The following is a 12,450-nucleotide window of genomic DNA, read 5'->3' as shown; positions in this document are numbered from 1 at the left end:
AATTGCTCATTTTCATGTGTATTTAATATGCTGCACTGTAGCCTATATACCTTCGCAGGTCCTACCATGCCAGTGACGTCATCGAAATTGTCAGCGTTCTAATACTAACAAACGTAATTTTTGTGTTGCTTAAAAAAAGCTATATTGATTTTTTTAATTAAAATTTTTAGTGTAATTTATTTGTATTTGTCATAACCAACACGTTATCAAAGTTTATTCTTTCAGTTCAGTTCATCTTTAAGGAAGAGTTAATCAATTTGGAACAATGCCATAAACAATCTCCTACAGAGGAACACTTGAGAAAACTAAATGCAGCCAGAACTAATCTTAATCTCATTTAAACAGAGCATATCAAAAAACTCCTATTCTTTACCAGACAGCAATATCATGAATATGGTAACAAGCCAAGTAGACTTCTAGCCTATCAACTCAAAAAAGAACGTGCGGAAAGCACAATAAAGTGTACACGTAATGCGGCAGGCCAGTTGAAATATGATACACAATCAATTAAGTCCTCATTTCTTGATTTTTATACACAGCTTTACGCGTCAGAAAATCCCTCCGCAACGGATATCCATAGATTTTTGGAAAAAGTATCCCTACCCCCTATCTCAGAGGACGAGAAGGGGCAGTTGAGTGCTCCATTCACCCCAGAGGAGGTGCTACAAGCAATCAAGTCAATGCCCTCCGGAAAAACTCCAGGTTTGGACGGATATTCTGTAGAATTCTATAAGGCTTTCTGGGTGCAAATCGAGCCACTTTTTATTCCCATGGTTACTGAATTTTTTGAAAATGGCGTTCTTCCTGACACTATGAAGACAGCAATAATATCTTTAACTCCTTTTTAATGTCTCTTACTGGTTTGTGGCCAGGGAACACTACAAAAACGTTTAAAACACATTTCAGAGCGAGTCACACTCTTCTGACAGTGCTTTGCTATACAATGGCTTTACTAAAATGCTCCGCCTCACCAATGTTGTAAAGAAACCTGCCATTTGCAAAAAAATGTAATGCGACACAAATAATCTGCTGGGATGTAGAGCATGTCCATGATGGGTGATGTTAGTGATATGAGGATAAGTTTATGTAGGATACATAACTGATAGACTGGGAAGAAAAACGATACCGCTCAAATAGGTAGTTATCTGGAAATTAAAATGTGTCGGGGCCTCAATATCATCTCCCGACCTATGTTTAACACCCTGCGAAGTAGGCTAATACAGCTTCTTCATCAATGGGATCGTCGACAAAAGGAAATGCCATGTTTTGAGAAAAAAAAAACTTTTATAGTCTTAGTCTTATTAGTCTTTTTATAGTAACATGGTTAATAAACCAACCCTGTTTTTTTATTCATGCAGATACAGTAACAAACTACGCTAAAATGCGCCTGATACAGACTGAATGAATGAATGAGGAAATGAAAGAGGGCTGTGTCAGCAGGCTGGGCTGGTGTCAGAGGGAGGAGACTGAGAGAAATCCGAGGTTTCTTGAAGAAAACCTGCTCCCGACCAGGTTAGGTTCACAGACTCAGTTACCATAGTAACTGACTCTGAGATTAAATTACCTCTCTTTCTGAAACAGAAAACCCAGAGTTTCCCTCATCTCAGGGTTAACAAACTCAGTTTTCTGAAATGGGCTCCGGGACTTTGTACCCTAAAAAACACCAATAAAGGCTAATAAACCAAATATGATACAACCGGACACGTTTCAGCCGCAGTGTGACCTGAAATTGAAGAGAAATTATCAACATTGGCAGCCAAGACTACTTTCTCTGGCATTAGCAGTGCACAGTAATAGAAAATAGCAGCACTTTCTACTGTCAAAAATCGCAGATAAAGGCTTCTGAACCAAATACTAGATAGCTGGACATGTTTCAACAGTAATGTGACCCAAAATTGGGGAGAAATTACCAACATTGGGAGCCAAGATTACATCTTTCACTGCCGTTAGCATGTAGCTACATGCGACAATGTTAACACTGCAGTAGCTTAAAAAAAAAAAAAACACTCCAGTACTGCCTACCTGGAGCGACCAATCATAGAAGGCTGGCTCTGTGTTGCATGACACAGAGCCGAGAGTAGAAAAAACTGTTGAAACCAGAGCGTTCACAACAGTGGGAAATCTGAACGTTTTAGCTCATGGGGTTTTCTCTGAATTACGTTTACCTCGTTATTTGAATCTCTGGCCACGTTTAACATGAAAATTAATAATGACTCAGCATCATATTTATTAGAGAAAAGAATCACTTTATCTGATGTTTAAAGTGAATATAACAGAGGATTTCAGGTTATGGTGAACGGCTGTGCTCTGTTGCTAATTCTGTAAAAAATGCTATTTAAATAATCCTAATTGGAGTAAAAGTATCACAAATTGAAACAGTGGTTGTAATACAAGTTAATATGCCAAGAAAAGTGACCAAAGACAAGTATAGAACAGCTGGAGGACTCGCTGGTGAAGAGGGCGAGCTGGCGGGACCGAATTCCAGCGAGAAAGGAAGCGTTGAAGTCGTGGACAACCCCTCCACAATGGATTAAGGCTATACAGTCTTCACTCTGAAGACTCAAGATTTTCACTCTGAGATGGATGGTGTACTGACAGCAATTATAAATGTTCAAACCAACATTAAAGAATGCAAGGAAGACCAGATTAACACGCTGCAAAAAGTTGTGGAAAAACTCCTAAATAATAAAGTAGAGGACTTGGAGGGCAGAAGCCAGTGCAATAACGTCCGCATACTGGGTATTCCTGAGAAAGAGGAAGGCTCCGACCCCTGCTCTTACATGGAGAAATGGATAGCGGACATTCTGAAGATATCACCCCTGTTCTGGAGAGGGCCCACCGAATCACATTGAGCCAAAAAGCCAAAATGCTCCGAGAACATTTATTGTGAAGTGCCTAAACTACAAAGACAGAGAAAACATCCTTAAAGCCGCAAGGGCAAAAAAGAGGTGATGTTCAAAAGCAGTAGAATTAGATTTCTCCCGGACTTATCAGCAGATGTTTATAAACAGCAAAGGCAGTATGACAGCATAAGAAAGAAACTGCATGACAGGGGACTTTCCCGCCAAACTGCTTTTGACCAACGGCTATCTACAATTAACCGGAGGACTTTGAGAAATACATCAGGTAGATGGGAGAGCTGCAGCCAGAACAACAGTAGGAGGAAATTGTTACAGTTAGGACAGAACGGACCCAAACGCAGAGCTCAGCGAAAGTTATTTTATTAGGGAAAAATGGGGAAGCGAATGTGGAAGTGGGAAGGTGGATGCCAGGGACAAAAGCACGGGCGTGGAGACTGGAACAGGGAACAGAGCGGGAGAGACCGGGGCACGGGGAGACCGGGGCTGGGAGATCCGCAGGGGAAGCACTGAAGCGTGGGGAGGCAAGAGCTGAGGCAGGCTGGAGCAGGGAACCGCGAGGGAGGGACTGGATGGAGAAGCCAGCTGACTGGAGGCAGAGTGACGGTGAAGGTAGTGACTGAAATGAGAAGAAAGAAAACGGATTACAAAAAGTACAGGCAGGAAAACACACAGGATAATTTTCAGGAGCTTGAGTCATGTGTCACCGAGGAGACAGGAGCAACAATCAAGCGAAGATGGTGAGTCAGTCCGGGATTTAAATACTGAGCTTGATTGTAGTTGATGACCGGCAGGTGTGTACGGCGGGAGGAGTGGTAGTGAGGAGGCGAGCAGGTGTGCACATCAGCTGGCTGTCACAGGCAGGAGGGGAGGGGGGAACACAGAGAGAGACAGAGAGGCAGAGCCAACACAAACTGACAGCAAAACATAACAGAGGAAAAAGAAAAACAGAAACTCACAGCCAACCATCACAGTACCCCCTCCTCAACGGACGCCTCTGGGCGGACCGCCAGGCTTGTCTTGGTGGGCCCTGTAGAAGTCGTCCAGCAGGGTTTTGTCGAGAATCTGGCGGGAATCCATGACCGTTCCTCCGGACCATACCCGGCCCAGTCCACCAGGTACCGATAACCCCGACCTCTACGACGCACATCCAGGAGGCGGCGCACTGTATAGGCCAGGTGGCCGTCGATGATGCGTGGAGGGGGAGGGGCTGCCACTGGGACGGAGAGAGGACTGGTGGAGACCGGTTTGACTTGGGAGACATGGAAAACCGGGTGAACCTTCATGTGTGATGGGAGCGTAAACCTGACGGTGGTGGGGTTCAGAACGGACTCTATGGGACAGGGACCCACAAACCGGGGGGCGAGTTTCTTGGAGGTAGACTGAAGGGGAAGATTCCGGGAGGAGAGCCACACCCTCTGGCCCGGCCGGTAGGAGGGAGCAGGGATGCGATGGCGGTCTGCCAGGCGTTTGTTCCGAGTGGCTGTGCGTTGGAGAGCAGCCCTAGCCTCCCTCCACACTCGTCGACACCGTCGGAGATGGGTCTGGACCGACGGAACTGCCACCTCCTCCTCCAAGGACGGGAACAGCGGAGGCTGGAACCCCATGGCGCACATAAACGGAGACATCCCAGTGGCAGCGCTGATGAGGGAGTTGTGGGCGTACTCGACCCAGGGGAGGTAGGAACTCCACGAGGTGGGATTGCGGTGCGCCACACACCGGAGGGCCACCTCCAGGTCCTGGTTAGCCCGCTCGGTCTGCCCGTTGGTTTGGGGGTGATAGCCGGATGACAAGATGGCGGTGAGAAGCACAATGGTGAGAATGACCGTACTGCCGTTGGAGTTGGGCAGTCCGGTGACGAAGTCCAGGGCGATGTGGGACCAGGGCCGACCGGGGACCGGGAGGGGGCAGAGCAGACCGGCCTGGTTGGTCCTCCAGGATAATTTTCAGGAGCTTGAGTCATGTGTCACCGAGGAGACAGGAGCAACGATCAAGCGAAGATGGTGAGTCAATCCGGGGTTGATTGTAGTGGATGACTGGCAGGTGTGTACGGCGGGAGGCGTGGTAGTGAGGAGGCAAGCAGGTGTGCACAATCAGCTGGCTGTCACAGGCAGGAGGGGAGGGGCGAACACAGAGAGAGACAGAGAGGCAGAGCCAACACAAACTGACAGCAAAACATAACAGAGGAACAAGAAAAACAGAAACTCACAGCCAGCCGGACTCCAACCATCACAGAAATGTTAAAAAGCCACAAAAGACTTAGAATGCCTTCATACATAAAAGGACTCAAGGCTGTCATGTGTCATATTTTAGGTTACTTAATGTATTTTATGTTTTCCCCATACTGCAAAATGAAAGATTTAAGTCATTAGTTAAAGTTTACAGCTAACAGCTACAACATGCATGTATTGTCTGTACACACAAATTGTAATGTAATAATAAAAAACTAGTTACTTCAGAAAGTAACTATTGCGTTACTTTCAAGTACATTTTTAAATGCTCAAATGTGACCCCACCTCCACCTACTCCTCTTTAATGGAACTTAAAATACATGTGCATGTTTAATTATTTATGATAAATCTGAATATTATAATGAAATGGACACTTAATACATTATTAACAAAAACAATGTAACAAATCTAAACTATTTTAATGTTGTTGTGGGACAAAGTGAGACTAGCCTCCAATCAAATGCCATGTATGTAGATTATGTTTATATAGTGGATCGATACAAATAACACCTCAACAGGCCACAACTGGGCAAAATTAAATTATGCTTGTTAACACTATACCAAAAATAAATAACAAATATATACACTCTTTGTAGTGCAAATAATTTAAGTGGCCTGATGTTTATATTTCTGCGCTGGTGTGTGTGTCGAGCCGGCATGTGTGTGTGTGTGTGTGTGTGTGTGTGTGTGTGTGTGTGTGTGTGTGTGTGGGGAGTAGGTACCGACTCTAGAGTCATATAGTAAGAGAAACAAAGTGTCTCCCCTGTTCTTTCTGACCACGGTGAAAAATCTGTAGCAGGAAAAGTTAACCCTCTCCTTGATTTCATAACGCCATACCTGTCTCTTTCTCGTTGACTGACTCGCTTGTGTTGTTCTTGTGTGTCCGACTATGCGTGCTTTCGAACACCTGCCCAACTCTACCTCTGATTGGCTTACCATGACATTTTACTCAACCTCAGCCAATTGTCAGCATGTATGCGCTTGCGTCGTGCACTGCCCACTAACCAAGGAACAACAGTAAAAAAAAGTATTAGCCTCTCAGCTCAGACTCAGAGATCTAGTTAATTTTTTGGCAGTAACGGTAACGGCGTTATTTAGATGGGAAGAGTAATCAATTAGATTACTCGTTACTGAAAGAAAGTAACGCCGTTAGTAACGCCATTATTTATAACGCCGTTATTCCCATCACTGATCTTCACCGGATTGGCACCAGCCCTTCACCGGCATCTTCGGTTCAGTAAAAAAACATGATCTTCATACCAGCGTGCTCGAGGTGAAGCTGCAGGTTCTCCTTCATCACAGGCATCAGCTTGCCGCTGCTGACCAGGAGGCCTGGATGATGATGACACCTGGAGCTGCTCTTCTCGCAGGGAGTGGTTTATGGGTTAGATGAGAGAATGAGCCACACTGTGACTGTGATGTATGTGATGTATGTGATGTATAGGAGGATAATAAAAAGTTAATAAATGCTTAGGGTAATAAAAAATATTAAGTTTACTACAAGGTTGGCTCAGTTTTATTTTTAATACTATAATGCCACATCTATAAGATAAAATTGAGCAAGGCTAAATATCTCATAATATAAGTGGCAGTAAGTTGTTTTCCTTTGAAGACTGCTGTATAAAGTCAAGTAGTTAAGACTGATACTTACAGTTCATGTTCTGTGAAGCAGACGTGATGAAGGCATCACAGGTGGCCATGATCCCCAAAAGGACCGAAGAACTGAAATAAATAAACATATTGTAACTAATATAAAAGTGCCTTTTTTCTTAACAGTAATATTTAAGATGATGACGCAGCTGGGAGCGGGCGGTGCAAAAATAGACAGCGGGTCCCTGGATTTAGGAGTGCTGCTTCTGATAAGTGCTGTAACCGACTGTTAGGTTTGCCTAGCTAGGTTTCCTAAGAAAATCAGTAACGCACACGGTGCATCCAGTTAAACAACAGCTATTCTCAAATTGCCAGATCTACCTCCACAGCGTTGCAGAGGATGGTCTGACGAGTCCACACAGCAGACATGAGGGATACAATCTACAGGGACTTTAACATGAAATCTGTTAGGGCCCTGACACACCAACCAGACGGGCCGGCCGTCGGCAGAAAAGGCAGTCGGACTGATCAGTCGGGTCCCAAGGTCCAAAAAATGCCTCAGAACACTGAGGCGACGCCGACTTGAGCGTACGCTCTGCGCGTGCGCGAAACGTAATACGTCTCCATAGCAGCAGGCGGCGCTGCTCTGCATTGTTTCCATTAACAGTGTGATTATTTCCCAGAAAATGAAAACCGGCAGCTGATTGGATGAACGCGTCACGTGGTTCTTTTTCCTCCGGAAATTCACAGCCAGACTGTCATGGCGGCTTGTTCAGAATACGATCTCTATACTCGCTGATGTCTCCGCCAGCGAGGATCACGCACACCGTTACCTGGAATATTCCTCTCTAACGTGCGCTCTCTGCCCAACAAAGTGGAGGAATTACAACTGCTGTTGAGGGGAAACAGGGACTTTTCTTCATCTGCTGTTTTGTGCTTCACGGAGACGTGGCTCTGTGGATTAATACCGGACTCTGCGCTGCAGCTGGCAGGCTTCCAGCTTTTCAGAGCGGACAGAGACACGGACCTCTCCGGCAAAACTAAAGGTGGAGGAATCTGTTTCTACATCAACAGCGGTTGATGCAACGACGTGACAGTGATCCAGCAGTATTGTTCTCCTGACCTGGAGTATTTCACCATAAACTGTAAGCCTTTTTATTCACCCCGTGAGTTCCATTCATTCATTCTGGTCGGTGTTTACATCTCACCGCAGGCCAACGTGCAGGACGCGCAGCGCATGCTTGCCGACCAGATACTGTGTGTGGAGCGGACCAACCCGGACTCCCTAGTTATTGTCCTTGGTGACTTTAATAAAGGGAACCTCACTCATGAACTCCCTAAATATAGTCAACATATTAAATGCCCGACCAGAGAGGAGAACATTCTGGATCACTGTTACACCACAGTCAGGGATGCTTATCACGCCGTCCCCCGTGCTGCACTGGGGCACTCTGACCACGTCATGGTCCACCTGATCCCCGCCTACAGGCAGAAACTAAAGCTCTGCAAACCTGTAGCGAGGACATTAAGGAAGTGGACCAGTGTAGCTGTGGAGGATCTCCAGTCGTGTTTGGATTGTACTGACTGGGATGTGTTCAGGAATGCTACCCACAGTCTGGATGAGTACACAGAGGCTGTGACGTCATACATCAGCTTCTGTGAGGACTGCTGTGTTCCATCAAGCACCAGGGTGAGTTACAACAATGACAAACCCTGGTTCACAGCCAAACTCAGAAGGTTAAGGCTGGCTAAGGAAGAGGCGTTCAGGAGTGGGGACAAAGACAGATTTAAAGAGTCAAAGTACAAATTTAGCAAGGCAGTGAAGGAGGCTAAACATCGGTACTCTGAGAAGCTCCAACGCCAGTTCTCAGCTAATGACTCTGCGACTGTCTGGAAAGGACTTAGGCAGATCACCAACTTCAAGCCTAAAACCCCCCACTCCTTCAATGACCGACACCTAGCCAATGACCTGAACGAGTTCTACTGTCGATTTGAAAGACAAAAGGACAGTCCTGACACCATCCCCCACGACACCTCCCTACAGCTACAGCCACTGTGCATCACCTCCACCTCGCCCACCTCAGCAGGGTCCTGGGCCCCCCCACCAATGCCCTCCTTAAAGGTCCCCTCCACCTCCACCCCCCCTCCCACCTCAGTGACGACTCTCTCCATTCACGAGAGGGACGTCAACAGACTGTTCAGGAGACAGAATCCCAGGAAAGCTGCTGGACCGGATGCTGTCTCCCCATCCAGCTTGAAGCACTGCGCTGACCAGCTGTCTCCAGTGTTCACAGACATTTTTAACATCTCACTGGAGACATGTCACGTGCCAGCCTGCTTCAAGACCTCAACCATAATCCCTGTCCCCAAGAAGCCAAGGACCACAGGACTTAATGACTTCAGACCCGTCGCCCTGACCTCTGTGGTTATGAAGTCCTTTGAGCGCCTTGTGCTTTTACACCTCAAAGACCTCACCGACCCCCTCCTGGACCCCCTGCAGTTTGCCTACAGAGCCAATAGGTCTGTAGACGATGCAGTCAACCTGGCCCTCCACTACATCCTCCGGCACCTGGACTCCGCAGGAACCTACGCCAGGATCCTGTTTGTGGACTTCAGCTCTGCCTTCAATACCATCATCCCGGCTCTGCTTCAGCAGAAACTCTCCCAGCTTGGTGTGCCTGACTCCACCTGCAGGTGGATCACTGACTTCCTGTCTGACAGGAAGCAGCATGTGAAGCTGGGGAAACACGTCTCCGACTCACAGACCATCAGCACTGGATCCCCCCAGGGCTGCGTTCTTTCTCCTCTGCTCTTCTCCCTGTACACCAACAGCTGCACCTCCAGTCACCAGTCCGTCAAGCTTCTGAAGTTTGCGGACAACACCTCCCTCATCGGACTCATCTCTGATGGAGACGAGTCCGCCTACAGGTGGGAGGCTGACCACCTGGTGACCTGGTGCAAGCAAAACAATCTAGAGCTCAACGCTCTAAAGACAGTGGAGATGGTTGTGGACTTCAGAAAGAACCCAGCCTCACCTGCCCCCATCACCCTCTGTGGCTCCGCAATTGACACTGTGGAGTCTTTCCGCTTCCTGGGAACTACCATCTCCCAGGACCTCAAGTGGGAGCTGAACATCAGCTCCCTCGTCAAGAAAGCACAACAGAGGATGTACTTCCTGCGGCAGCTGAAGAAATTCAACCTGCCAAAGACAATGATGGTGCACTTTTACACAGCCATCATTGAGTCCATCCTCACATCCTCCATCACCATCTGGTACGCTGCTGCCACTGCCAAGGACAAGGTGTGCGTGTCATTCGGTCAGCTGAGAAGGTGATTGGCTGCAATCTGCCGCCGCTCCAGGACCTATACGCCACCAGGACTCTGAAGCGTGCTGGAAAGATTGTGGCTGACCCCTCCCACCCCGGACACAAGCTCTTTGAGCCACTCCCCTCTGGCAGGAGGATGAGGTCCATTAGGACCAAAACCTCACGCCACATAAACAGTTTTTTCCCCTCCGCCACTAGCCTTCTAAACAAGGCTCGGAATCCATCCTGACTCTCTCCACACCCCACCTCTGGCTCCTCATGCCACTGTACCTACTCTGCTGTAGCGTCCCTTTTCACTACTGTTTAACTTATTTTACTATTTATTTAAATTTATTTTATTGTTATTAATATGTACTGTGTGTATATGTTTATACTTATATTGTTTATATCTTTTTATCCTTCTTATATTTGTATGTGTGACATGCTCCAACAACACCATGACAAATTCCTCGTATGTGCAACGTACTTGGCAATAAAGCCCTTTCTGATTCTGATTCTGATTCTGATTCTGATTCTGATCTCATATTGTACTAAAATAGTTCACCGAAACGTGTTTCTGAAAAAATTTTAAGAAATAGGCTGTGCAGTTTCTGAATCTGTCTTCATTTCAGATTGACAAAGGTCAGTTTAAAAGATTTTCATCAGATTTTGAGAGGCTCATCCGCTCCCCATTTCCGGGTGAGTCCTGACTGCCCTGTCTTCCGACTGAACATGTCGGGTTGGCCCAAATGAAGGCCGACGGCTCCTCGGACGGCCGACGGCACGGGACACACCGAACAGACTCGAGTCACCAACCTCGCCAGATGGTCCGACGGCCGATTATCGGGCTGGTGTGTCTTCTCTCTTAGATTGAGTTAAAAGACAGGGAAGCGAACAACCTAATCAAAACAAACCACAGCCAACAACACGTTCTAAAATAAGTGAAATGTCACTTTGCCTTCATTGCACTAGAGTAACTAATTATTGCAATTGTATGAATGTAGGAATATTATGCACTATAACGTAATTTTGCTACCTATTACCGACAAGTATGCATATTTATAATTACTACACAGTAAAATAACTAGTTTCCCTGCGGAGAAGACACAAATTCAATGGTCAATCTATTGACAATAAATCAAATTTTTGCGGTGTGGGCAGGACCCAACAAACACACTGTGGGAAGGGGCGGGAGCAGAACACACACACTGGGGGAACTGGTGGTAATGTTCAGAAATCCACCGGGAGTGGGCAGGAACGGGATTAAGAAAACAGTCCTCGCTCTAGTTGGTAATTCTAGCAAGATGCTGAATCCAAATCACAGTAAGACAGAATCCAACAATAGTGAGACGAATATTTTTCTTATGTGCCTCTGTCTTTACTTCTCCTTCCAGCACTCTGTGGAAGCTGTGAATGCCGGAGTGAATCCTGTTGGTGATACCTCCTACAAGTCCAGCCACTGGGATTTGGGTAGTGCCTTCTTCTTTGCTGGGACTGTCATCACAACCATAGGTACCTTGATTATGGAATGACTCAATGGCTTACATTGAACAGGTCTATGGAGTTTAATATAGGGGATGCACTGTATATTGCATTGTGTGCTGGTTGTGCAACAATCATTTACCTGTAGTCTACTCTAGAAAAGTAGACGTACTTTAGGAGGACTCAGCCAGCGCAGTGCCATTAACTATACACACATGGGCGTAAATCTCATCTAACGGTTGGGGGGGGACAATAAACATAACATTTCTGAAGAGCAATTTTTGAAGGGGACTGTACCATTATCCTTCTTTTCAGTGTTTCTCTTGATTCAATGAAAAAGCTGACTAAATTGACCAATTATATTCTTCTTTAAAACCATTTATTTATTTTTAAGTTGTTTACAATCAAGCCACAAAAATACCTTAAAACATAATGACTTATTTTGAAAAAGTGTCCCCATATAAAAGAAATACAAATATACAAATACAAAATACAAAAGAATACAAATACTTTTGTACACTTGTTAAAATAGCTGATCATAATCTAAATTAGTGAGCCACTGGTAAAGCTCATCTGCTAACCCTGACAGCCACACACCTCCAAAGATATTAACTAAGCTCAACACACTTACCTGACACTCTACACCTGACTGTCCCTGGTCTCCCTGTTCCTTAGTTCTTTCTGTCTCCTTTGCCTGTGACATAGTGACGTTAGTATTTCCATAAGCACCCATTCTTATAAATATGTTACCAAATTGTCTTGATATGAGGACTTATTGTACTTACTTGGCATTTTGGTGTACTGAAAAAGGAACTTATGTCTGTTTTAATTTTCTCTGTCATTTTATCTGGGCAACAACACCACAAATCTTTAACGTCAGATGTCTAAGGTTCACCATGCAATCATATTATAATTAGGGCCCGAGCGCCGACAGTGGCGAAGGCCCTATTGGAACTGAAGGAATTATTATTAGGGCCCGAGCGC

The 12,450-nt window shown here is 45.9% G+C and overlaps 1 protein-coding gene across 1 annotated transcript in view; it reads left to right on the top strand.

Moving 5' to 3' along the window:
- Positions 1–12,450, top strand: part of kcnk10a (potassium channel, subfamily K, member 10a) — a 103,523-nt gene that overhangs the window by 25,660 nt on the left and 65,413 nt on the right. Inside the window, exon 3 of the mRNA XM_031300187.2 lies at positions 11,379–11,496. Coding sequence (XP_031156047.1) covers positions 11,379–11,496 — 118 coding nt within the window. The remainder of the gene's footprint in view (positions 1–11,378; positions 11,497–12,450) is intronic.

This window comes from Sander lucioperca, chromosome 19, assembly GCF_008315115.2.
Source record: "Sander lucioperca isolate FBNREF2018 chromosome 19, SLUC_FBN_1.2, whole genome shotgun sequence".
Lineage (NCBI taxonomy): Eukaryota > Metazoa > Chordata > Actinopteri > Perciformes > Percidae > Sander > Sander lucioperca.
This window is presented reverse-complemented; position numbering and strand designations above follow the sequence as displayed.